Here is a 27,705-nt window from a genome sequence, read left to right on the forward strand (position 1 = left end):
CATCCACCTCTAAGCTAGTGTGCCAGGGTGGGCAGTCACGAGGAACAGTCTCACCTGACGATGTTTCTCCTCAGCTAAGGCTCGAAGCCTCTGCAGGATACCTGCATGCTCCTTCTCCAGCACTGCCATGGCCTGGTGAGGGGGGAAGCAACAAGGAACAATAAGAGAGTATAGGCAGATGGAGTTCTTGGCTAGATGCTGTCAAAGAGAGGGAAACACACCATAAAACCACTTCCCATGACCTGGTGTTATACTAGAAAAAGCCCTGGCGTTGGAGTCAGAAGACCTAGATTTGAGTTCCAGCTCTTACATTATGATCATAGACAAAATACTTAATCCCTCTGAGCATCAGTATCCTCAACCATAAAATGAGATTTATACTACTTTTACTACTATCTCATAGGGTTATAGTGAGGATCAAATAAGATAATATACATTCAAGTACTTTATAAATGGTCAAATGGTATATAACGGCAATAAATGAATAAAGAATCACATATAGTTCTTTGTTTCTCTGAAATTATTCCTGCCATTTCTACAATTCACAGAGTTAGCATCCAAAAAGCCACAATAACTCATCTTCCCTTAGTTGTGGGCAGGATTATAGCCCGACTCATCTCTCTCTTGAGTTTAAACAAATTTATGAAAAAAAAAAAGTCACTAACTTTCCTGAGCCCCCCAGCTCCAAATTTCCCAAGAGGTACAAAGCTTTGGGTAATGCTGCCATTTAGAGCTCCTTCCCCCTTATCCAACTGCCAAAGTCCCTGGAAGAACCTCTGTAAAAGTCCACAGAGCTTGCCATTTTGGAGAGAAGGAAGGAAGAGTAGCTTGGACCCTGTGATTTCATTAGTGCTGAGAATTCCAGATGAGGAAAGCTCCTCTCCCAAGACAGACCAGCACCTGCTCAGCATTGGATTCTCGTAGAGAGTTGCATAGAGCACTGAGAACTCAGTGATTTGCCTAGGATCACACAGCCAGGATGGGCCAACCTTCCAGCTTTCTATTCACTCTAACACTTACGTGAGGGGAATATTAGAGGCTAAGGGAGAAGGAGGGAAGAGACAAAAGTGCGCCAAATAGGCTGTGACAAATGTGAGGTTATCTCACTGGGATGAGAGTAAGGAAGAATCCCCCAAGAGGCTCTGCTCCAGTTAAAGGTGGATGGGGCTTGAAGCAGCCATAGGATCATTGTGGGACAAGGATATTTCTCCTCAAACCCTTTGCCACCACTGACGAGGGCATGCCTGTGGCTATTGTCATAGGATCAGTCCCTGTCTTCTAAGGGAAGAACTCTCAAGATGCTTCCAAGTCCGTCACTCCCAAGAGTAATCCTGAGATCAGTCAGGTCCATTCTGAGCTTATGATGCTGAATGGGTCCAAAGTAACCCTTCTCCAGATCCGTTGGCACATTACATTTGTTCTCTACTCTGTTTCAACCTCTAAAGATCAATGGTTGATTTTTCTCCTTGCCTTGACCCTAGGCCTCATCCCTGTTTTCTTTCTCAGAGAGTAAAGCACTGGAAGTTCCATATTAGGGGCCAGAACACTCACTAGCATAAAAATTTCTGTACCTGGAGGTGTCTAAAGAGACATACACACCTCCTTCCTTGCCTCTTCCAGACGTGCCTTCAGCTGACTCACTGCTTTTTCGTTCTCCTCTTCCAAGAGGGCCCTCTCTTTCTTTTCATTAGCCTCCATTTCCTCCTTAAGCTTCTCCAGCGCCTGCTTCTTTTTCTGCTCCAGGCTGGACCTTTCAGCCCTCTGCAATGACTCCAAGTCTTCTCTTACTTTCTTCAGTGAAGCTTCTTGCTCTGCCCTGGAGAGACAGGAGGGCAATAAGATAGGCAAGAGCACCAAAGGATAGAGCTTCCTGAGACTAAAGACTCCATTCTCAGTCAGTCAATCAATCAGTCAACATTTGTTAAGTGCCTACTCTCTGCCAGGCACTGTGCTAAGTGCTAGGGATACAAAAAGAGGCAAAAGACAGTCTGTGCCCTCAGGAAGCTTACAGTCTAATAAGGGAGATAACTAACAACTATATACAAACAAGCAGTATACTTACAAGACAAACAGGAAATAATTAACAAAGGGAAAGTACTAGAATTAAGGGAGGGTCAAGAAAGGTATCCTGTAGAAGGTGAGGTTTTAGTTAGGACTTAAAGGAAGCCAGGGGAGCCAGTAAGTGGAGACAAAGAAGGAGAACATTTCTGGCACGGGAGACAGACAAAATGTCCAGAGCCGAGAGATGGAGTGTCTTGCTCACAGAATAGCAAAGAGGCCATTTTCACTGGATTGAAGGGTACTTAGGGCATGGGGGAGTATGGTGTAAGAAGAGTGGAAAAGCAGGAGGGAGCTAGGTTATGAAGTTCTGAATGACAGAGCACTTTATATTTCATCCCGGAAGCCCCTGGAGTTTACTGAGTAATGGGATGACATGGTTGGAACTTTACTTTAGGAAAATCACTTTGGTGGCTGAATGGAAGAGAGACTGGAGTCGGGGTTGGGGGGAGACCTGAGGCGGGCAGACCCACCAGCACGCTATTGCAACAGTACAGCATGATGTGATGAGGGCCTGTACTAGAGTGATGGCAGCATCAGAGAGGGTGTATGTGAAAGATGTTGCAAAGGTAAATCGACAAGCCTCAGCAACAGATTAGATATGGGGGGTGAAAGATCATGAAGACGACTCCTAGGCTGGAAGCCCAAGTGGCTGGGAGGATGCTCTTGGCCTCCCCAGTAACAGGCAGGCGAGGTGGGTTTAGGGGAAAGGATGATGAGTTCAATTTTGGACATACTGAGTTTAAGATGTCTACTGGACATCCAGATCAAGATGTCTAAAAGGCAGTTAGAGATGGGAGACTGGAGGCAGGAAAGGTGGACCCCAAAATCAACAGCATAGAAATGGTAATTTAATCCACAGAAACTGATGAAATCACCAAGTTAAGTGATATATAGGGAGAAGAGAAAAGAGCCCACGATAAGACCCTGAAGGACAGTGATAATTAGTTGGTATGTTCTGGATGAGGACTCAGCAAAGAAGACTGAAAAAGAGCAGGAGAAAGGGGTGTCCTGAAAACCTAGGGAAAAGAGAATGATATCAAGCAGAAGAGGGGGATCAACAGTGTCAAAGGCTGCAGAGACGTCAAGGAGAATGAGGACTGGAAAAAGCCCGCAGGATTTGGCAATTAAGAGATCACTGGTAACTCTGAAGAGAGTGGTTTCAATGGAACAATGAAGGTGGAAGTTGGATGGTGGAAGAAGAAGAGAGTGAGAAGAGAGAAAATGCAGACATCTATTATAGATAGCCTTTTCAAGGAATTCAGTCACAAAGGCCTGAAGAGACATAGGCTGACAGGTCGCAGGGAATGGAATGATCGAGTGAGTGGTTTTGGGGAGACACAGGCATGATTGTAGACAGTAGGGAAGGAGCCAGGAGACAGGGAGAAATGAAAAATAAGTGACAGAATAGGGATACCAGAGGGGGCAGTCTGTGGGAGGAGATGGGATGGAATAGGGTCACCTGAGCAACAAGAGGCATTAACCTTGGTAAGGAGTATGGCCACTTCATCACGTGAGACAGGGATGAAGGAAGAGAGGTGGGGAAGAAAGCACCTGAGCGATGGCAGCTGAGGAAGAGGGGAGAAGAGGGAATTCATGGCAAATGGCCTCAATTTTTTTCTGTAAAATATGAGGCAAGGTTCTTGAGGGAGTCTGGGAGGCTCACAGTAGGATCCACACCTAATTTGATTTTCCTGTGTTTCTGTACTGGCTAGGATCTGAGCTCGGAGCTTGGAAAGTTTCTGACTCTCTTCTTCCCTCACTCGGGCCTCTTCCTCCTCAGCTGTTTTCTTGAGCTGCTCTCTCAGAGACCTGAAAGAAACATAGAAGAGTTTGCTGCAAGGACATTAAATTTATTTCCTCTTCTGTCAACAGGCCCTTGCTATAAGTCTACAGGATGACTGATCAGGAAACTTCCTAGAGATTAGTGATGGGTCTACTTCCATTTGAGGCCATGTTCCCTCCCTATGCCAGTTCTTGGGGAGAGGAAAGGAAGAACAACATGGTGGGTACCCCTTGTCTCAAAGGTGGAATGCTGGCTGCCTAATCCCAAAGCAGCATCATCCCAGACCAAAGATAGGCAACACTTGATTATCCACCTACGGATGATCCTATTTTTAGATTAGAGCCTTTGATTGTTTAATCTCAGATTGGCTTCTCCCAATTTACATAATGCACTTCTAAAGCTGCCTGAATTCCTCACTGTCAGCTGGTTTAGGCTCAGGAAATTCAAGCTCGCTTTAATATTGGCTGAGCAAAATAAATGATAAAGGTAAATCTGCTGCCAAAAGAACCAGAATCAATTCCAAAGCCAAATATAAATGGTCTGGGATTAGCTACACCACTGCTGCCAATGAATCAACACTGACACGTCAGGAGCTAATGTGATCTGGAGGCTGCATTAACAAAAGCATGGTGCTGACCTCCGACCTGGAGAGATCACATCTGGGGTACCATTCTCAGTTCCTAACCCTGCCCCTCACTTTAGGTAAAACAGAGGAAGACCAGGATAGGGAGGAGACCCAAAACTATATCATACACTCATCAGCTGAGACAATGGGGAAGTATAACATAAAGAGGAGAACACTTCGGGGGCACAAAATAACTGATTATCTTCAAATATCTGAAGGGCTGTTACATGAAAGAGGAACTTGATTTATTGTTCTATTTGAGTTCAAAGGGCAGAATTAGGTAGAAATTACAGAGGACTTTTTGGTTCAATATAGGGAAATGCTTCCTAACAATAAGAGCCATCCAAAAGTGGAACAAACTCCATTGGGAAGTAGTGAGCTCCCTGTCACTGGAGGTCAAAAGAAGGCTGAGTGAATTTGTCAGAGATGTTTGTAGAATAGATTCACGCTTCTGGTAACAGCTGAATCAGATGACCTCTGGGGACCCTTCCAAATCTAGGATTCTATGATCTTTTCCAGGCCAAGAACAACCAAGCAGCACTCTGGTCTACGAAGAAAGGAAACATGGCACCCCACACATAAGCATTCCTGCTGATATTATCTCAAATATCAGGCCCCAGAAGGCTTCCTCCCCAAGGGGAAGGAACAGAACCTGAGGGACTTGTCTTTCTGCTCCTCAAGTTTCAGCTTCTCCTCTTCTTCCTCTTGACACAGCTCCTCCCGCAGCCGCTCCATCTTCTGTCTCCGATCCTCTAACAGTCTTGCCCGCTCCCGCTCCAGATCCTGGGCTGTCTTTTTTTCTATGATCTTCAGGGAATCTCCTAAGGGCTGCCTGTGAGCAGTTACGGATTCTAGGACAAGTCTATCAAGGACAGAGAGTAGCACATTGTTATCTAGTATAACATATGGACTCTTATTAGCCTATAGCACATGTACAGTGTACAAAATGTAAAGTTATCTTATAAGGGCACACAGACACACATCATATATGAGACATATAAGACACATAGGGAACAGAAATACACCTCCCACTGTCCAAAGACAAAGCATAATCAACTCAGTAAACAGTTGGTCTGTAATGCTAATAGTCTCACTGGCTAAGACACCAAGATACTTGGGACAATGAGAAAGGCGACTGGGGTGGCACATCTTTGATTCCCAGAAAACTTGACAAATGTGCCCCTTAATGGAAGGTATGACAGCTAGGGAGGGCAGGAGAGGTAGAGACAAGCACAATCATTAGTTGATCCTACTTCTAGATAACCTAGTGCTAGCTTCCCCTCTCTACCTGGTTCATATCATTAGGCTGAAAACAGTCCCCCAAATCTGATCTCTATCTCCCAATATAAAGAGCCAGTGAAAAAAGGGAGGAAATCTCCCCAATATAGAGAATACAGCCCAGTTCCTTAACCTCTAAAGGTTCCCTGCTCCTAGTTCAGGGATAAAGGTTTCTCATACTGTGGGGGATTCTGACTGAAAAACTCTTCTAGTGCAGAGATCACAGGATTATAAATTTAGTGCTGAACGGAACCTTTGAGGTCATCAATCAAGTCCAACCCTCTCATGTTACATATGGAGAAACTGAAACCTTGAGAGGTTCCATGACTTTCCCTGGGTCACGCTGCTAGTAAATGTCCAAGCCAGAATTCAAACCCAGGTCTCCTTGATCTCCAGTCCAATGCTCCATCCATTACTCCATGCAAAGGGAATTGCAGCAGTGCAGTACCCATGCCACATCTGTTCAATGGGTCACTTGGTTCACGGGGGACTTCTAGTGCCAAGATGGTGGAGTAGGAAGGCATTTTTAACAAAAATATCAGAAATTACACATACATTGCCCCCTCTGAGTTACTGTGGGTTCCTTGGCTTCTGGATGTGAACAGTTCTCAAAAAGAAGTTCCAAAAATGTTTTGGACAATCATAATATTGGAATTAGTGGTTCTCTGTAAGCTCAAGACCTTGAATCTGGACAAGATTCAGGGGGAAGGATAAAGATAAGCTCTTTTTGGTTTCGTGTCATTTGTCTGTTCCGTTTGTTATAAAAACCAGTCTCTTGACTTTTTAGTCATACCTCATTAAGTGTAGTCTCAAGATGTAGGAATGGCTGAAAGTCGGCCTAAGCAGCCACCCACGAAAAGAGTCAAAAAACCAAAAGAGAATCAACTGTCAGCATCGGCTCAGCATGAGCCTTGTGGGTTACACTAGAAAGCATGAGGTTCAGAACCCCCTTTCTCCTCCTTTCAGCTCCAGCAACACAACAGATGGGAAGTGACATATCAGAATAGCAGGAGAAAAATGGCTTGTGAGGGGCTTAGAAATTATGACTTGGATCCCTTTACGCCTGGATGAAGGAGTGAGGGAGGACTTTATTATCTTCTTGCAAAAATCGTTAAGATTCTTGTTGAGTGATTTCCCAAAACCATGGAGTGGTCCCAGATCACACCACAGGTTCCCTCTTTCTCAAGTCTCTTGGCCCACTTCACACAACTGGCTTCATCTGATTGCCCTGGCAAGTCCAACCAATGCAGATGTCAGATGGGCTGCTGTTGCCACCTCCCTCCTTTGAGAATCCTGCCCTCAGAAACAGCCTCTCTCTCCCTGCAGCTCTCCGCCTCATCAACTCTCCAACTCATTTCCAACCTTGGCTGAAAGCATCATTTTTTCCTGAGATGGTACCTTTTAACGTTTTTCTCCCCTGTGGGCTATCTAACTATGTGGGGCTCTAGGGACAGATGCTGCAGAAGAGATGAAGCATCAGATAAAATGCCAGTGTGCAAAGAGCCTGCAAATACATGTGTGTTTGCATACCTTAGTATGTAGGGTTACTTTCTAGTTAGTCTTCCTCTTTCCCCAGCATCTGGATTTGGGAAGGGTCTCAAGAGAGGTATGAAACCATAAGCAATGGGCCAGAGCCACATTACAAAATCTGAACTAACATTAGAAGGGAACCCCCAGAGGCCATCCAGTCAAACCAAGAATATCCTCTACAACATACCCTGACAAGTGGTCATATAGGCTTTGGATAGCTCTGTCAGGAAAGTTTTTCCTGGCATCAATTTAATATCTACCTCTGCAACTTTTACCCATTATTCCTAGTTCTGCCTTTTGGGTGCCAATAATAGCTTCTCAAATACCTGAAGAGAACCAACTATCAAATACTCCCCTCCATGCCACCTACCCTAGCCAAGTCCTCTCTTCTCTATGCTGTATATCTTTAGTTCCTTCTATACAGATTCTCATATGCCATGATCTTAGGACCTTTTGGCATCCTGGTTACCCTACTCTGAAAACTCTCCAGCTATCTATGTCTTTCCAAAAATATGCTGTCCAGAACTGGACCCTATACTCTAGATGCAATCTGATCAGGTCAGAATACGACAATTCTGGGCATACCAGACAAGACAGCTCTGGCAGATGACCCAGAACCAACAAATGGGACAGTCAGCCATTGCTCTCAATATCTTCAGAAAAAAAAAAGTTTTTTCCTAATGAAACTTTGAATTTGACTAGCAAGAAAGTCCCTACTTCACAGGTGCGTTATGAGGATTAAATAAGACTAAGGATTTGAGAGCATTTTGAATAAAAGGTTTCAGCTATTAACAAACACTTGCAAAATGCTCAGAAAAAAAGAGTCCAGGAGAGGACCAGATAGCAGGTCCTAGGAAAAGTATAGCAATTCTCAACATCTGACCCAACTGAGATACTACAAAGAGATGATTAGTGGCAGATAGCTAGTCTGGGATGGTGAATGAATGACTAATACAGCTATGGTGAGAAGAGTAGCCTAAGCTTAGGGGCTCTGCCTGGCCTTCACTGCCTATTCCACCCATGAGAAAGATACCTAGAATCTGCCTTGTGTAGTCACTGCATCTCCTTAGCCCTCTTTGAAATATATTTTCCAAATACTACACAATGACCAAATGTGAATGTTTAGCTAGTCTCAGCAATACAATAATCTAAGACCATTCCAGAGGACTTATGATGAAAGATGCTGTACACATCCAGAGAAAGAACTGATGGAGTCTGAATGCTGACAGAAGCAGACTATTTTTCACTTTTTTGTGTGCGTGGTTTTTTTTTTCCTTTTTGTCTATGTCTTCTTTCACAACATGACTAACACAGAAGTGTTTTTCGTTATTGCACATATGTAACCTATATCAAACTTCTTGCTACCTCAGAGAGAAGGGAGGTGAGAGAGAAAATTTGGAACTCAAAAATTTTTTTAAATGAATGTTAAAAGTTGTTATTACATATAATTGGGGAAAAATATTATTAAAAAAAAAGAAATATACTTTGCAGCCTGATCTAGTGAAAGGGATCCTGACTCCTCTAGGAAACATGATATTGTAACAGAAAAGAAACATAATGGTCTGCTTTGAGAGGTATTGAGGTCCCCACGGTTGGACAACCACCAGGTGTTGGGGAAACTATATAGGGGCCTGTCTAGTCACTAACCTGCCATGTGACCTTGGGCAAGTCACTGGCCAAACTTTCTGTGCCATTTCTTCATCTATACAATGGGTATAATGCACCTTGCGAAGGTGCATTATCTACCTCATGGAAGTGTTATGAGCAAAAGTGCTTGGTAGATGTGAGATATTATAATTATGATTATTATACATTATAATACAATACAATTATGATATGCAATTATAAATATGAGTCTAGCAACTGGCTCTATTCTGAGGACAAGCCTAAGTCCAAAGAGGCTCATCACCTGAGGGCTGGTCACAGCAATTTATGAAACGACCCACCAAGGCAGAGAGGACTTGCGATCTACATCAGGGGAGTGAGTACCTATGTAGATAATATCACACATGCATGAAATGTCAAAGTTTCATAATATCAAGATGTCCAGGGAACTCCCTACACTAACACAGATTATTATGCTGTGCTTAATATTACGCTTTAGGAAAAGCTCATGGTTCATAAAGGTCATAAAATCCCTAAGTATGAGAGCCAGAATTTTAACCCAGGTCTTCCTGATTTCAAAATCAGAAAATCCACTATCCACCATGCCCTACTGGCTCTCAGGAGTTTTAGCATAAAATAATACCTGACCTCCCTACTTCACAGGGGCATTATGAGGATTAAATAAGACAAAGGATTTGAGAGCATTTTGGATAAAAGGTTTCAGCTATTGACAAATGCTTGCAAAATGCTCCACTTCATTAAAATCAAAGAGATACAAATTAAAACAACTGTGCGGTACCAAGTCACACTCATCAAACAGGAAAAATAATTAAAAGCAAGGAGACTCGGTGCTAGTTTAGTTGTGGAAAAACAGGTACAATTATTCATTGCTGGTGGCTCAGAAAGTTTGTTGAATCTTTTTGGAGCGCACTCTTGCAGTAAACAGTAAAAGTTACAAAAATAATCACACCCTTTGAACCAATAATTCCACTGTTGGGAATATTCCCTGAAAATGTTATTAAAAAAAAAGCAAACAAAAGAAGAGTTGTCAAAGATGTCCAAAGCAGCATTATAAGTAACTGCAAAGCGCTGGAGCTAACCTAAATATCTGGTAATGGGAGAACAATTAAATAGACTACAGTACATTCGTGTAAGAGTCTATGACACAATTAAGAGTAACAAATACAAGAAATACAAAGAGGCCTTTATGAAACTGCCTGAAGTGAGAAAGCAGAACCAGAAGAACGAGGAGGAACAAAGAATCCCAATAAAGGAGTGGCTGAAAAGTTCTGATTAAATTATACAATGAAATTAATTGATTCAAATGCAGATACTGAGCCAGTTTAGTTGGATGTACTGATGTTCAAGACTAAGTTTTTAATTAATCATTTAGCAACAAAAAAATTTTAGCTGCTTGGCCAGAAATGACTCCTCCTCTCCCTCCAGCATGGAACCCCATGTTGCACCTAAGCAATACTTGGGACACAATGACTTTCTTCAGGACTTTCAACCACCCAAACCTCCCTAGACACCTACTCCCCCACAGAAGAGCTTTCATCCCAAAGGTCCACACACACGACCCTTCTTTATATGGCAAGCAGGCAGACCACATGCAAAAGACACAAACAGAGAGATTAAAAGTGGCCCTTACTCTTCTCGGGAGCCTGGCAACGTTGGGCTGGTCATCATCTCCTCAAGTTCTTCTGCCTTTTTCTGCTCATGTTCAACTACGGTGGTGTGTGGCTCTTCTTCCATCTTACAGTCATGAGTAAGGTTGATGATCTGCTCCCTTTTGTATCAGTAAGAAGGTAAGGGAAGCACGATAAGGACAGGGAGCTCAGGACTCAGGTCAGGGACAAAGAAAAAAGCAATTTGGAGCAGATGGTATACCAGTTCCCCAACCACAGATGCCAGGCTTTCTACAGGTCTTTAGCCCTCTCCCTGCCTACTCCCCAGCAATGTGAGACACAGACAGAGCAGGTCCATGCCCTTCTGGGACACAGAATTTCACAGCACTTAGTGAGATACTAAGCAGACAGCAGGCATATTTAATTGATGTTACTGGTTGAATGCTAATTCTTTTAAGTAGCCATGAGTGTTTAATAAAACCAATGGTCTCAAAGCCAAGGCTCAAAGCTCTGAGAGAAACAACTTCCCACTGCCAGAGAACCAAAGGAACAAGAAGAGAAGACTGTTGTCTCTGAATCAGGTCTTCTGGTCTGACACAGGAAGTCTTCTCTGACTGCCATCTCTAATTCCCAAACTGAATTCTGCCAAAATAATAGGCACTGTGGTGATACTCTGGTGAAGGAGGAAGGGAATAACAGCTCGAATGTATATAGCTCTCTAAGGCTACAAAGCACTTTCTCCAGATCAACCTGAAGAGAGGTCGCACAAGCAGTACTGTCCCCATTTTACAGAGGAGGTGACTCAGAGGTAAGGTGCCTTGGCCATCATCTGCTACTGAGAGTCAGAGCTAAGACTCCGACACAAGCTTCCTGGTCCAAGTCCAGCCCTCTTTCTCCTCTGTGATGGCGCCTCTCCAGCAGCAGGTGGAAGGAAGAAGGAAAGCTACCCCAGCATCACCAAAAGAGTTGCCAATGCTTACAACCACCTTTCTGTTGTGGGAAGGAAGAGATGTGACACCAAAGGGTACTTTCAAATTCAATAGTTTCTATTCATGAAAATAAATGCACCAAACGCAGATCCAGAGCAGGGTGCAAAAACAGGGCCAAACTCCTTACTTTCCTTAAAGAGAGAGAATTCCTATGCCACTCACATATACAGTCACCTTACATGGCTCTCCATCAAGGCACCCTGCTGTTCACTATGACACAGACTTAAATCCAACTCTTCCCTTTCCAGGCTCTAGATTAGCACATCCTCTGGGCTGCCATCTCTGTACCAGACATCCCCTCCCCTAGCCCCGCACTGACACAGCAGAGGACTCAACCCAACTCTTACCTCTTTGGGGAGGGTGTCTGTGAAGCTGGGCTGGCCATCACATTCTGCTCAGGTTCCACCGTCTCCCTAGGCTCCCCCTCCAGGGAATGTTGCCCTTCTCCTACCTCTTGGACATTAAACAGGCTCTGGATTTTCTCCCTTCACAGAAGGAAGAAGGTAACTATTAGTCATGAAAAGGACATTGGGGGCCATGTCTCTCAGTTTAGGTCAAAAAGAGAAGGTGAGAGGAAGGAGAGTTGCAAAGGAAGGCCCACCTGATGCACCACACTCCCCTCCACCTCCCCTCTGGTTCTCTTTTTTCCCTGCTCCACAGAGACCCACACAAGAGAAAAGTATCTCAAAGTAGGCCAGGCATACAGGACAAGGAAGGGAGAAGGAAGAATTCTTCTAGATGAGCCGCAGCACATCCCCCCCCCCCCCGCCCCCCCCCGCCAACTCTCTAATTTGTGGGCAGGTTTCCAGAGCCCTTTCTTAGGTAAGTCCGTTTTTCTGGGATACACTTACTCTTCATGTGAATGACTGGAGATACTGGCAGGTGGGTCTGTACCCAGTATTCTAAAGCACAACAGAGAGGTGGGGACCAAGAGAAAAGGGAAAGGAAAATGAGGAGAAAATGATATACCTTATACAAGGTACATCACTTTCAAAACTGCCTGAAGTTACGATTTAAGGAGGGAGAGAATCAATCCATTTTTGCTGTCTTAAAGCTACAGGCCTTTACCCAGGGTGAAAGTCCCTGATCCACATAGCTCAGGTCGGGGATACCACTGCCTCTGTAAGCCCTGGTCATGCCTGAGGTCAAAGGGACTTCTCTCAGAGGTCAGTGCTGACCCTCTCCCCCTGTAGTTTCCCTTCTGCACACAAACTATCCCTGTCTTGGCCCTATGCCACACATGGAAATGCTTAATCAGTTTAACACAACAATGAGGCCAGACCCCAGGTCCCACAAATGGTGCAGTATGGACAAGGTCATTTTCAAAGGCATGTAGCAGCACTTAAAAAGCCCCGCTTAGCATGAAACATGAGGGCAACAACAAATGATCTTGGGAGGTGACTGAATCCATCCTCCTTCCCTTTAGACAGGAGCCTCAGGAGTCATCTCAGAGACGAGAATCCCTTCCAAGTCATTACTAAGGCTCTCTGTTTCACACCACCGAAAAAGTGAGATTTCACGTGCCATACCTCTCTTCCTCACTGGACTGTTCACTCTCTGGTTCTTCCAGGTTGGACTGACTTTGGTCTTTTTCCTCCTCTCCTGGGCCCTTGGTCTAGGGGCAACAAGCAAGAATGTTATACTTTAGCTGGGAAAACAGGAGAAGCGCTTTAAACAAAGAGGCAGCTGCTAGATATGTCCCTCTGCATTCCCACTGATTTCCAGGCTTGGTGGAAAGCACCGACAATCTCAAGGCTTGTATGACATTGTAAGGGCTTGTATTCTCAGGGCCTGAAAGACATTAGGGCTATATAGGAAACAGAACCTAAGTCCACAGAATCCTATTTCTCAGACCCTCAGCAAAGTTCCCTCTCACTCCCAATTTCTTGGTTGTTTCCTGGGCCTGCTATAGTGGTCTAGGGAGAACAGCTCACCCCACCATATGCACTGAATGGTCACTGTGTGCTGAGCCCCGTTCTAGGTTCTATGAAAGAATACAAAACACACAGAAAGTCACTCTTTCTGCCTTTGGGAAACCTTCAGTATAAGCAAAGAGAAAAGTTAAGCATACAAACACATCCATCACCTGTGCAAACTACATGCCTGAGTACTAGAGCTATCATCAGGTAAACAGGACTTAGTAGGACTGCTTTGGAAAAGCACCCTGGAGAAGGAATTCAAACAGTGTCCCAACAGTTTATACTCTATCAGAGGATGGAAAGTTCTACCCCCAAGACCAAAAAACTACCAAAGCTGTGCTCCTGTGAAAAGGAAGAAGATGCTTCATGGTCCATCCATGGTATTACCCACCTAGGTTCCATCATTACACAAGCACCTTCCTCATACCCAGGACCATGCTATTTAGCCAATAAATCTCTGTGAGACTCTTCACAGCATAAAGGCCCACAAGCATCATCACACAGGAGACATAAAGGGCTATGGGCATGTTATATGATAAGAAGGAGCCACCTGGACAAGATTTCAAATTCACAACTCCCGGGCCTTTGCTTTAATCCAGACATAAAACAAACAGGTCTAAAAGAAAGTAAACTATAGACCTAAAAATCAGTGAATGAACTCTCTTCTTTCTATTCCCTTTAGCTAAGGAGAGAGTGTCTACTTCACGCAGACTTATAGACGTATGGTCATCGGATGAGGGATGAAAATAGTACAGTTAGGAAGACGCAGAGCTAATAAATATTTCCAAGGATGATGAAAAGTAAGGGGGCCTGGACATTTTCAAATGCTTTCCACAGGAGCAGGTGATCAACTCCAACCTACCACAGCCCTATCTCTCAGCCAGAGTAAAGTATCTTTGTCAACTGGCATTCCAAAACTAGCCATTTATAATCCTGATAGGAGTTTCTTCTGTTCTGGAGCAGCAAGGGTTAATTGCGGGGGGAGGGGGAGTGTTGGTAGAAGAGGAGACAGATCATTCTGTCTTCCCCCAGCTGGGGTTCCCTGGGCCCAGGCTGGCACACTGCCCTGTACTCCCTTTTCCCTACCCCTACCGCCCACTGGCAGCTCAAGCTTCAGCAGCTGTGGCCCAATTCTACCATCTGGATGGGCACTGAGGGGCAGGGCCAGAACTGTGACCCCACCCCCTCCCCCCAAAAAATTTTAAGTTAAAAATAGAAATGTCATCTGTGAATATCTAGTGGCACGCGTGGCAGAAGGATTCCCTGCTAGTGCTGTCACTTTTAATCACATCAGCCAGGTCAGACCCTTCAAACAATGGCTTACTCCTTTCCCTGTTCCTCTCCCCATTTCCAATCACAAATTTTATTCCTATAAACTGAACTGTACAACAAGGCCCTTCTTTAGACCTTGTAGTATATGCCTTTTGAAGGAAAGCCAAAAATAAAATTGGACAACCCTCTGATTTAACAAATTTAAAAATAGGAATGATTAAAAAGACAGAAAGATTATGAGCCTACGTAAGTGTTCTGGTATAGAATTTTGGATTAGAATGGCCTATGAGACCAGCGAGTACAATTTCAAGATGGAATCAACCACCTGTGGGAAGGACATCTACGGAAGATCTCTGTCCTTTTCCTCATATTTGCCACATCTGCTATAAACACAATCAACCCTCCAGCCTAAGAGAAAAGTACAGAGAATGAATAAATACCTCAAGATATGCCCCTAGGGCAGACCCTAAGACTGCATTTCCAACCCTTGTTCTCAAAATATAATACAGAACAGAATGTCTACTTCAGAGAACCAGCCTAGCCAGAGGAGAAAATCAATGTCCCTAAATTTCTACCTAAAGGGCCACAGGGCATGTTCTATGTCCCTGACCCAAAGTGACTAGGATGTTTTAGACTCCTTTCTCAACCTTAACTCTACTCTTGTCAGATTTGTGTAGTCTAAGAAAGCATGGATCAAATCCAAACAGATCCCCTTGATTCCTCAGTTACCATGGTCATGGAGCAAGCTTCACAAGATACAGAGAGGAAGGGAGCAGGATCTCAAGAGCTGAGAGGAGAAGGGGGAAAGAGGCGGAGGGAGAAAAAGGAGAGAAGAAAAGAAAGAGAGGACACAGAAAAGGAGAGAGTGTAGGAAAGGGAGAAGAGAAAGAGAGGGGAGGAGGAGAGAAGGGAAAGGAGGAAAGAGGGAGAAGGAAGAAAGAAGAGAGAGAGAGGAAAGGAGAGGGGAGAAGAGGAAGGGGAGTGAGAAGGAAGAAAGGTGGGAGAGAGGGAAAAGAAAAGAAGAGGAAAAGGGAAAAGGAGAGAGATGAAGGGATATAGGGAGGAGGGGAGAGAGAAAGGGAGGGGAAGGGGAGAGAGACAAGGAGAATAGGACAGGGAGGGTGAAAGAGGAAGGGGAGGGGAAGAGAGACAGAGACAGAGAAACTGGGAGAGAGAGAGAAAAAATAGGTGACTACTTCACAGGGCCCAGCTATCCATAGGAATAGCTGAAAGAGATTCAAGTTCCAGTCTCACTCCCTACTCTGAAGATGGGATGGTTAAGCAGAAACTTGTATAGCCATTGAGGGACCTAATACTCTGCCATGACAAAGCAAGTACCAAATGGAATCAGGAAGAGGAAAAAACTTCACCTACAGCATTCAACTGGTATCTCTGGTGTCTCCATCTCTTATCTGCATTCTTGGCCATAGATATCATTTGACTTTTTTGTTTTTAACAAAGACCAGCATGTTCATGGTACCCTCAGATAAGGTTTACAGACATTCCTAAGGATCACAGGTTTAGAGCTGGAAGGTACCTCAAAAGTCATTTAAACCCAACCTCTTCATTTTACAGATGAGGAAACTGAGACCCAGAGAACTAAAATGACTTGTCCAAGGTCACATACATAGTAAAGATTAGGATTCAAACCCAGGTCCTCTGACTTCAAATCCAGCAGTCTTTGCACTGCAAGAATTCTGAACAATGAGCAAAATTATCAAGTGTTCTACATATCCGACGAAAGAGTCGCTCTGTGAAGTTCCTTTCTTAGCTGCAAAATGTCTCATTTTTAGCTCTGGCCACAGAAAATTCAAAGCTACGAATCTCTTCATTTTATCACGGGGACAAAGACTCAAGGCTGAGTTTCTTGATGAAATCTAAAATTGTTTGGAGGAGTGTTAATTACTGAAGCAAAGGCGCATTAGGTCTAGCAAGGACATACCTCTTTCTACCCTAAATTCACATCAGCCTCTCATGCTTGAATCTTCTAGGCCAGGAACCTCAGTATAGTATATATGAGGAAGATTTTGAAACTATTAGCTTTTTTTTCTATCAACAGATATTTATAGAGGCTACATCATAGCTTCATTCTTCAGAACCTGGCACTGAGGGGCCAAATACTATGTTACCTATTAGCTCTCAATAGAGAAAATAAATCTCTTTATTATAATTTTTATTATAACTTTTTGGAGCACCATCATTAGCTATTGTTAACTGAGTGAAGACTATGTCTTATCAGGGTGAGATATGATCTAGCCTGTAACTACTTAGCAAGAGAAGGAGATTCAAGAGGATTCATAAAGTAGCCTGCTTCTTCTACTGATTCTTCTCCCTAATACTGCCTTGGCTAAAGGAAACATATTTGTCTCAAAAACTATCTCTCATCTTCTGAGTCATGTGACCAAACAAGATGACAGACTGAACATTTTCTCCAATCCCCATTAACTCTCAACCCCACCCCCAAGAGCAAGTATACAACAGAGGTAGAGGAATTACAGCTAAATCTACAGGACAAGATAAAAGCCTTATAAACGAACACTGGAGAACCCTAGTCTTCAATGTGCTCGCTCAGCACCCCACCGCTGCCAGCGTCCATGCTACTATGGCAGGGATGCGCAAATCAACCCAAAGATTTGTGCCTGGCACTCACAAAAGGATTCCCTTACTCCTGTAGAGACTTTGCCATCACACTCCAAGCAGCTGCAACAAACAAAAACACTGAATCTGTCTAGACACATGGGGGTGGGAGAGAAGAGAGGAGGAGAGATGTGTAGGTCAAGGAGCCAGTAAACGTGACTGATGCATCCTAAAGGAAAGGGAATGGAAATCCAGTCTAGGTCAGTCCTGTCTCCCACAGAAACCACTTAGGGTAGGGACCAAGGCAAGGCAGATGACAATTAGATTCCCCAACAGGGGAAGATTGACTGAGGCAGCTTTGCAATCCATTCCTAGAGGTATGCCCACTGCCAAAGAGGGAGAAGTCAAAAAGTCAGTGATGCAAATATAAAGAAAAAAAGCTGAAACACCAGATTTCAAGAGGAGAAAAAGTCAATTAAAAATCTAGAGCAAATGAGAAAAGATTGATTCTGTTTAAAATTAATGTAGACATGGGGCAGCTAGATGGCGCAGTGAGTAGAGCACCAGCCCTGGAGTCAGGAGGACCTGAGTCAAATCCGGCCTCAGACATCTGACACACTTACTAGCTGTGCGACCCTGGGAAAGTCACTTAACCCCAATTGCCCTGCCTTCCCCCCTCCAAAAAAAAAGGGAAAAAAATAACTGTAGACAATATAAAACACATGCGAGTCTAACTTCCAAGAAAAACCAAGGAACTCTATGAATGCAATTACAAAACACTTTTCACACAAATAAAGACAGATCTAAACAATGGGAGAAATATTAATTGCTTGTGGGTAGGCTAAGTCTATATAAACATTGACAATTCTACATAAGTTAATTTATTTATTCAGTGCCATACTAATCAAAGTACCAAATAATTATTTTATAGAGCTAGAAAAAAACGACAAAATTCACCTAGAAAAACAAAAGGTCAAGAATATCATGGGAATCAATGAAAAAAATGTAAAGGAAAACAGCCAGTAATACCAGATTTCAAACCATATTACAAAGCAGCAATACTGAAAATACTCTGGTACTGTCTAAGAAATACAGTGGTGGGTTAGTGGAATAGATTAGGGACACAACACACAGTTGCAGATGACTGTGGCAACCTAGTATTTGATAAACCCAAAGAGCCAAGCTTCTGGGATAAGAACTTACTATTTGACAAAAATTGCTGGGAAAACTAGAAAGCGAATTTGGCAAAAACTAGGCATAGAACAACATCTCACACTGTGTACTAAGATGAGGTCAAAATGGATAAAAAATTTAGCTATAAAGGGTAATATTATAACTAAATTAGGGGAGCATGGAAAAATTTGTTAGATCTATGGATAACCAAACGAGACTAAACCAAACTATGACCAAACAAGAGATAGAGAGGATCACAGGAAGTAAAATGGATAATTTTGATTTCGTGAAATTAAAAAGCTTTTACACAAAGAAAACTAATGCAAATAAAATTAGAAGGAAAACTGGAAACTGGCAGAGGGGATTTCACAGCAAGTTTCTCTGATAAAGGCCTCATTTCTCAAATATATAGAGAACTGAGCCAAATTTATAAAAATAAGAGCCGCTCCCCAGTTGATAAATGGTCAAAGGATAGGATACGAACAGGCAATTTTCAGAAGAAGCAATCAAAGCTTTCAATAGTTACATCAAAAAAATGCTCTAAGTCACTATTGATAAGAAAAATGCAAATTAAAACAACTCTGAGAGACAACCTCATACCTATCAGATTGGCTAACATGAAAGGAAAGGAAAATGACAAATTGTAGAGGGGACATGGAAAAACTGGGACATTAAGACATTGTTGATGAAGTTGTGAACTACTCCAACCATTCTTGGGTTTGTTGGGGTTTTTTTTTTGGAGAGGGGAAAGCAAGGCAATTGGGGTTAAGTGACTTGCCCAAGGTCACACAGCTAGTACATGTGTCAAGTGTCTGAGGCCGGATTTGAACTCAGGTCCTCCTGACTCCAGGGTCGGTGCTCTACTCGCTGCGCCATCCAGCTGCCCCCAACCATTCTGAAGAACAATTTGGAACTATGCCAAAAGGACTATAAAATTACACCAACCCCTCTGACCAGCAATACCACCACTAGGTCTATACCCCAAAGAGATCAAAGAAAAAGGAAAAGGACTTATCTGCACAAAAATGTTTATAGCAGCTCTTTTCAGGATGGCAAAGAGTTGGAAATCAAGGGTCCATTACTGGGGAATGGCTGAACATGTTCTGATATATGATTGTGATGGAATACTATTGTGCTGTACGAAATGACGAGAAGGATAGTTTCAGAAAAACCTGGGAAAACTTACATGAACTCTTGCAAAGTGAAATGAGAAGAAGTAAAAGAACAGTGCACATGTTAAAAAAGCACAGTAACAGCAATATTATAAGGATGATCAACTATGAAAGACTTAACTACTCTGATCAAGACAATGATCCAAGACAATTCCAAAGGACCCATGATGGAAAATGCTACCCACCTCCAGAGAAAGAACCGATGAACTCTGAATGAAGACTGAAATATACTTTTTTAGCTTCATTTTTTTCCTTTGTTGTCTGTTTTCTTTTGCAACATGGCTAATATGGATATATGCTTTACATGACTTCATGTGTATAACTGATATAAAATTGCTTGCCTTCTCAAGAAAGAGGGAGGGATAGGGGGGAAAGAATTTGGAACTCAAATTTTTAAAAAGTGATGCTAAAAAATTTTCATTGGAAAATATTCAATGAAATAAAAATTTATTGGAAAAAACTCTAAAGTTCAGATAAGCATTGAGGCTGCTAAAGTTAGAAGAAAGGATGAGTATTAAATCCTCAAAGAGATTATGAAGCTCTCTTAGCAAATATTATAAGACATAGGAAATTAAACTGAATCCTGATGAAACACAGAACCATGTGGAATCCTATGAGATCACAGAATGACAAAATATTTCAGACTAGCTCAAAAGAGAAATGAAAACCATATGAGAAGTGGTCAAAAGGGAACAAATGTCAGAACTTCTAGACTTTGCTGACATAATTAGTAGACTTGAATCCACAATGGCAGGTTTCTCCAAAAAAAAACTAAAAAGATCTTGGAACACAAAGATGTTGAAATGAGGATCAACCTGGAAGAAAAGAAGCAAAAGGCAATAATGTTAAAAGGATAAAAGCTCTTGATTAAAGCAAAAGCCATTGACCTCAAAGACAGACTATACAAAGACAACTTTAGGATCACAGATTCCCCCAGAAGAACATTAACAAGTCAAAAACCTTTGCAACATAACACAGGAAAACATACAAGAAAGCTGCCCAGAACTTCTAAACAAAGAGAACAAAGGACCAATTGAAAGAATCCATAGCTCACCTCTAAAGAAAACCTACAACTCCAAAACACATAGTAGTTAAATATAACAATTGAAGAATTAGAAATCAAGGGGACGCGGTCCTATCAATTGGGGAATGGCTGAACAAGTTGTGGTACATGAATGTAATGGAATGCTATTGTGCTATAAGAAATGGGGAAGATACAGACTTCATACATGATATGATGCTGAGTGAGAGGAGCAGAACCAGGAGAACATTGTACACAACCACAGACATATTGATTCTGTGATGACTAACTTTGATAGACTTGCCTCTCCTCAGCAATAGAAAGCTCAAAGACAGCTCCAAAGGACTCATGATGGAGAGAGCTGGCTACATCCAGAGAAAGAACTATGGAGTCTGAACGCAGATTGAGGCAAACTGCTTGCTCTCCTTTTTTTTTCTCTTCTTTTTTTAGTTTTGTTTCTTCTATCTCATGACTCATTCCATGGGTCATAATTCTTCTTTGCAACTTGACTATTGTGTAAATAAGTTTAATGCGAAGGTTTATGTAGAATCTATATCAGACTGCATGCTGTTTTGGGGGGGACAGGGGAGGGGAGGGAAGGGAAGAAAATTTGAAACTCAAGAACATGTAGAACTAAGTGTCGTAAACTAAAAATAAAAAATCTAATTAAAAAAATAAATATAACAATTGTAAGCACATACAACAAATTCTGCAAATGGTTACGAGAAAGAACTTCAAAACAGAATATAACAGATATAACAGAACATGTGAACATTACAGAAATGAAATTCAACTAATATAGAACTATTTTGCACCCATTAGAAATCACAAAAGGAAATAAAATAATATATATTCTGAAAAGTACAAAAAGAAGATGGACATTTAATTTTTTAAAACGCAACACTTAAGACAGTTAAGAAAAGATTAAAAAAAAGATAAGCAGAATATTCAACTTACAAACATACCAAACAACAGAAATACAAGAAGGGAAAATAAGTATAACAACCAAAGAAAACAACAAGTAATAAAACGAATTACTCCATCTCTAGAGATACTTTTTTAAAAAAGAGAAAGACTGACATATGAGGGTTAAAAAAACAGAAGGATCATTAAGAAATTTTTTTATGTACACAGGGAAAGATCAAAACAGAATTTAAAGAAACATGTGAAGGCAGAGGAATAGAACTGAAGCACCATAGACTACATCCTACTAGGTAAAGCACTTTATTTTTGTGAGGAAAAAAAGGGGGAATGGAAGGATTTATAAATGGGAAGAGTGGAGGAAGAAGACAGAGGGGAATGTATAATCAAAATCCATGACGAACAATAAAAGGAAGATAACTCCTATAGTATCACTGCACAAGAATGGGAGAGATGGCAAAAAAGAAGATGTGAAAGTGAGGAAATGAAAAAGGGAGGTCTCAACCCAATTGAAGGAGGAAGTCCCACTGAAGAGCCCTCACATATTACACTCAGATGTATGTCTGTGATGGGATATGGAGACCTCACAGTGGGCTGGATATGAGGAGAGTTGTTTCAGAGAAAAACTGCTTCCTCTGAGAGACTTGTGCCTCCACAGACAATCCTGCCCAAGAGAAGGAATATTAGACTCCTTTGGCAATGGCACTTGGGAGGGTGGGAAGCCATGGACACAGGAGTGAGATCACATGAGAAATGAGAAGGAGAATGAACATGAACAGGGCAGGGGACAGAGGTGGACAAAGAATGATTTCCACCACGAGGTTCTGCTTCTGTCCTCATCACTTCCTTCAAGAATTGATAAATCTAAGTACACTAGAAAGCAGTATGGTAGGAATTAGGCATAGACCAATATCTTACACCATTCACCAAGATAAGCTAAAAATGGACACATGGCCTAGATATAAAGAGAGATATTACAAGAAAATTTGATGAACATGGAACATATTACTTATCAGACTTATGGATAGGCAAACAATTTATGAACAAACAAGAAACAGAGAATGGAGTGAAATATAAAATGGGTAATTCTGATTACATTAAATTAAAAAGGCTTTGTAAAATAAAACAAATGTAGTCAAGATCAAAAGGAAAGCAGAAAATTGAGGAAAAAAATTTGTAGTTTCTCAGATACATGTCTCAAATATATAAAGAACTTTGTAAAATCTCTAAGATTATGAGTCATTTCCCAGTTGACAAATGATCAAAGGATATGAACAGGCAGTTTTCCAGCGAAGAAATAAAAATAATTTAATAGTTATATGAAAAAATGCTCCAAATCACTATTGATTAGAGAAACGCAAATTAAAACAACCTTGAAATATCATTTTACACCCTGTTGTTTGTCCCATAAGATTGGCTAAAAGGATTGAAGGGCAAAGTGACAAATGTTTGAGGGGAGGTGGAAAAATTGGGACACTAATTCATTATTGGTAGATTTGTGAACAGATCCAACCATTCTGGAGAGCAATCTGGAATTATGCCCAAAGAGTTATTAAACTGCCTACATCCTTTGACCCAGATATACTACTGCTAGGTCTATTTCCAAAGATAATTATGGAGAAAGGAAATGAACCTATATGTTCTAAAATATTTGTAGCTGCTCTTTCTAGTGGCAAAGAACTAGAAATTGCAGGGATGCCCATCATTTGGGGAATGGCTGAACAAGTTGTGGTCTATGATTGCGATGGAATACTACTGTGCTATGAGAAATGATGGGTTCTAAGATCTTAGAAAAACAAGGATAGACTTGCACTAAATGATGAAGGGCAAAATGAGCTGAGCCAAGAGAGTGTCATATACAGTAACACCAATATTGCTTTAAGAACAACTCTGAGCAAATAAGTCATTTTGACTATTATAAATACTCAAATTAATGACAAAGGACATATGAAGGAAGACACTATCTGCATGTAGAGAAAGAACTGATAAGTAGAAATATGTATAGAATGATTTTACATATATATACATATTTGTGTCTAATAGTAGCCATCTCTAGAGAGGGGGAGAAGAAAAAAAAGAAATTTACATGATAATTTCATTATCTATTTAAAAGGAACAGCAAATTGTACATAACAAATTTGCAGTTTCATGTGCAGTCATCTTTTTTTATTATACTATGTTATGGAAATGCTTGTTTTATTCCATAAATTAAAAATTAAATTAAAAAAAAAGAATAAGGCACGAAAGAAAAAAGGAATGATGGGGCATTTATCTACAAAGGCAATAACATAGAAATTGGTTGGAAAAAGGAACCCAAACTTAATACTTCAGAAGCTTGAACTCCACGAGAAATACAAAGAGATTAAAGAAGGAATAATGATATGGACTGGAGGCAGGGAGGTTTGGCAAACTATGATTTGAGTGCTGTGCCACCAACTTATATAGACCACTAACTGGAGAATAAAACTCAGGACAGCCAAGAAGGAGGAAGAATTAATAATGACAACAAAGTAAAAAAACATCCTTCTTGGACACAGAAAAAAAAAACCTAACAAACAAAAGATGCTGGGGAGGAGGAGAGATTGCAAACTAATCACATTTAATAGAGAAGAGGGAACTAAGAAGGGGAAAGGGGAAAAAATTAGATAATCAAATTAAAAGAAAGAAAAGTAAAACCCCCAAACTAGGGAAAAGGTAGAACAAAAGGAGAAATAGGGAGATATTAAAGGGTAAAGACAGCCTGTGGGCAGAGTTAAAGCAAAAGTAGTTTAAACAAAACTAATAGGAGGGACAAAGTACTAACTTAAAAGAGGCAAGGAAACAAACACACAAACAAAAAAGCCTGAAAAAAAGTACTAATGAAACACAAAAAGGAGGAAAACATAAAACTAATGTTCATAATTTTATAGGTGAATGAATTCAATAATCCAATAAACTGAGAGATAAGAATTAATAAAAAAACAAAATCCCACAATCTATTGCTTATAAGAACATATATAAGAACAAAAAAGCAAAGACACAGATTTAAAATGAATGGCTAGAAGAAAATGTGCCATGAAGCATCAGATGAATCCAAAAAAGCAGGAGCTGCCACCATATCAGACAAAACAAAAATAAAAATCCACAACATAAAGATAAAGAAATTAAATTACCCTTAAATAAAGCAGACAACAAACCAATATTAATATTAAACTTCTATAGCCAAATGGCATAACTAAATAAAGGAAAAATTAATTGAACTTCAAGAAGATAAGAGATAGTAACACAATAACAGTAGAAGACTTTAATGTTCTTTCAGAGTTGGACAAATCTAACAGAAAGATAAACAAAAGAGAAAATACAAATTGAACTGTTGTAGAATTTAGAGGTAAAGAAATTTATAACATCTTCTGAATATATGCCTCGCAAATATATGTATTTCTTATCCCCACATGGCACTTTTACAAAAACAGACCATGTACTAGACTAGTATAGACAAATTTTAAATAAATACAAAATAATGAAACACTAAACACATCCACTAAAGGCTATAAGGCTAAGAACAGAGACTGGACCTGTGATTTCATTGGTATAGGAAACTCAGGTAAAGAAACGCCCTCTTTAAATTCAGGTTGCCACCTTCTCTGCAACAAACAGTCTCATAACTGCCTAGAGCACTGAAAGGTTAAGTAACTTTCTCTGGGTTAAAGAACCAGTATATATCAAAGGCAAGACTTGAACCCAAGTTTTCCTGACTTCCAGGAAAGCTCTCTGTACACTATACCATGCTGTCCCTTTATAGACCATAACGTAATTTTTTTAAAATGTAATCAATTCAGGCAACACAAACAAAAGACAGAACTAAATGGAAAGTTAATAATGAAGTTTTAAATAGTGAGCTAAAGAACAAATAATAGAAAAAAAAATGAATACCTACATAAAAGACAATGATAATGAGAGACAATACACCAAAATTTCTAGGATACAGATAAAGCAATTCTCAGAGAAGAAATTAAATCTCTAAAAACAGGGGCAGCTAGGTGGCGCAGTGAGTAGAGCACCGGCCCTGGAGTGTGGAGGACCTGAGTTCAAATCTAGCCTCAGACACTTGATGCATGTACTAGCTGTGTGACCTTGGGCAAGTCACTTCACCCCAATTGCCCTGCCAAAAAGAAAAAAAAACTCTAAAAACATACATTAACAAAATAAAAACAGATTAATGAAGTTTTTACTTTAAAAAGTTAGAAAGCCAACAAATAAACTCAAAATAAGCACAAAAGAGAAAATCTTGAAGATTAGAGGAGAAACAGATAAATAAGAAACTAAAAAGATTATAGAACTGATAAATAAAAGATGGTTCTCTAAACTGACTAAAATACTGAAAAATCTTCAGCCAACCTAATTAAAAAGAAAGCAGAAAAACATAAAACTATATTATGGATATTGGGTACAATATCCAAACTAACGAATGACAAATGGTAAATGACTCAACTTCAGAAAAGGAAACAGAACTAACTGTAAAGAAACTACAAAAGAAAAAAACTAGTGGAGATAGATTTTCTCCATCATCATCAACATAACTATCATTTACACAGCCCCTACTATGAACAAGGCTTTGCCCTGAGCACTTTACAAACATTATCTCGCTTCATCCTCACAACAACCCTAGGAAGGAGGTGCTGTTATCATCCCCATTTTACAATTGAACAAACTGAGGGAGATGGAGGTTAACTGATTTGCCCAAGATCACACAGCTAGTGTTTGAGACCACATTTGAACTCAGGTCTTCCTCACTACAGGCCCAACACTCTATCGACTAAGCCACCTACTTGCCTCTATAAGAATCTTATAAAATTTTTAAAAAATAGTTAGTATCCTTACTATCCAAATTATTCTCAAAAACTAAGAAAGAAATCACCCTACCAAACTCCTCTTATGACACAAATATAGAAATAAAACTTAAACCAGGGAAGGATAAAGTAAATAAAGAGAACTATAGACCACTGAATATTGATTCAAACATTTTAAATAAAATTCTGGCAAAAAGCCTACATCAACTTATACTAAAAATCATCTATTATGATCAAGTTATATTTTTACCAGGGATGAAAGGATAGTTCAACACTAGGAAAACAATTAACTCAAAAATGAATCATATTAAAAACAAAGATATCTAAAACTATATGATATCTGAATAGATGCAGAAAAAGCCTTTTTACATAGCACAGCACTCATTTATGCTAAAGAAAAAAACCCCACAAAACAACATGGGCATAGAGGAAATCTTTCTTCAATATGACAAAAAGTACCTATCTAAAACCAAAAGCAAATGTTACATATAATAGGAAAAAAAACTAAAAGTTTTACCAATAAATACAGGAATAAAGCAAGAAAACTCCCTTTCCCAGATGTTATTTGATATAGTTCTAAAAATACCAGCAATGGCAAAGAGAAGAGAAAGAAATTAGAAGGCATAAAGGTAGGTAAATAGGAGAAAAAAAACCATTCCTATCTGCTGATAATATGATCATTTGTTTGGAAAATACTCAAGAATCAGCAAAGAAACTAAATGAGACAATTAACAGTTTCAGCTAAAAAATATACCCACAAAAATCAACAGCAGTTCGATGCATCAATAACGAAATGCAAGAAAGAAGAATAGAAAAAGAAGTGCCATTCAAAGTAACTACAAAATGCATAAAATATTTGGGAGTCAATCTACTAAATCACTCTCAATACTTGCATAGTTTCAATTACAAGATGCTCCTTATAGAAATAAAGGACAACCACCCAAACAGCTGGAAGAATATTCAGTACTTGAGATTAGACTGTGGCAATATAATAAAATGACAATACCAATACTACCAAAGTTAATTTATAGATTTCATACTATACCTAACTACCAAAAGGATACTTTACAGAGGCAAACAAAATAATTTTTTTTAAATTCACTTGTAGGAACAAAAAATTCATAGACTCTTAAGGGAAATAATGGGGGAAAAGTAAGAATAAAGGAATTTTATCACTTGTAGATCTCAAACTATATTATAAAGCAGCAATCATCAAAATCATTTGGTACTTGTTAAAAAAAAAAACAGAAAAGTAGATCAACAGACGAGCCAGACAAGAAAAAATCAGAAATAATTGAACTCAACAAACCAATATTCAATAA

General features: G+C 40.4%; 1 protein-coding gene across 2 annotated transcripts in view; it reads right to left on the reverse strand.

Annotated features, from left to right (window-relative positions):
* Positions 1-27,705, reverse strand: part of CEP164 (centrosomal protein 164) — a 77,857-nt gene that overhangs the window by 15,182 nt on the left and 34,970 nt on the right. The window contains exons 11-18 of one of the 2 annotated variants that reach the window (XM_036746934.1): positions 13,029-13,114; positions 12,351-12,401; positions 11,847-11,984; positions 10,534-10,671; positions 5,122-5,331; positions 3,739-3,870; positions 1,600-1,816; positions 55-132 (exon numbers count right to left, since the gene is read on the reverse strand). In XM_036746934.1, coding sequence (XP_036602829.1) covers positions 55-132; positions 1,600-1,816; positions 3,739-3,870; positions 5,122-5,331; positions 10,534-10,671; positions 11,847-11,984; positions 12,351-12,401; positions 13,029-13,114 — 1,050 coding nt within the window. The remainder of the gene's footprint in view (positions 1-54; positions 133-1,599; positions 1,817-3,738; positions 3,871-5,121; positions 5,332-10,533; positions 10,672-11,846; positions 11,985-12,350; positions 12,402-13,028; positions 13,115-27,705) is intronic. The other variant, XM_036746933.1, reaches the window with a different exon arrangement.

Source organism: Trichosurus vulpecula, chromosome 2, assembly GCF_011100635.1.
Source record: "Trichosurus vulpecula isolate mTriVul1 chromosome 2, mTriVul1.pri, whole genome shotgun sequence".
NCBI classification, from domain to species: Eukaryota; Metazoa; Chordata; class Mammalia; order Diprotodontia; family Phalangeridae; genus Trichosurus; species Trichosurus vulpecula.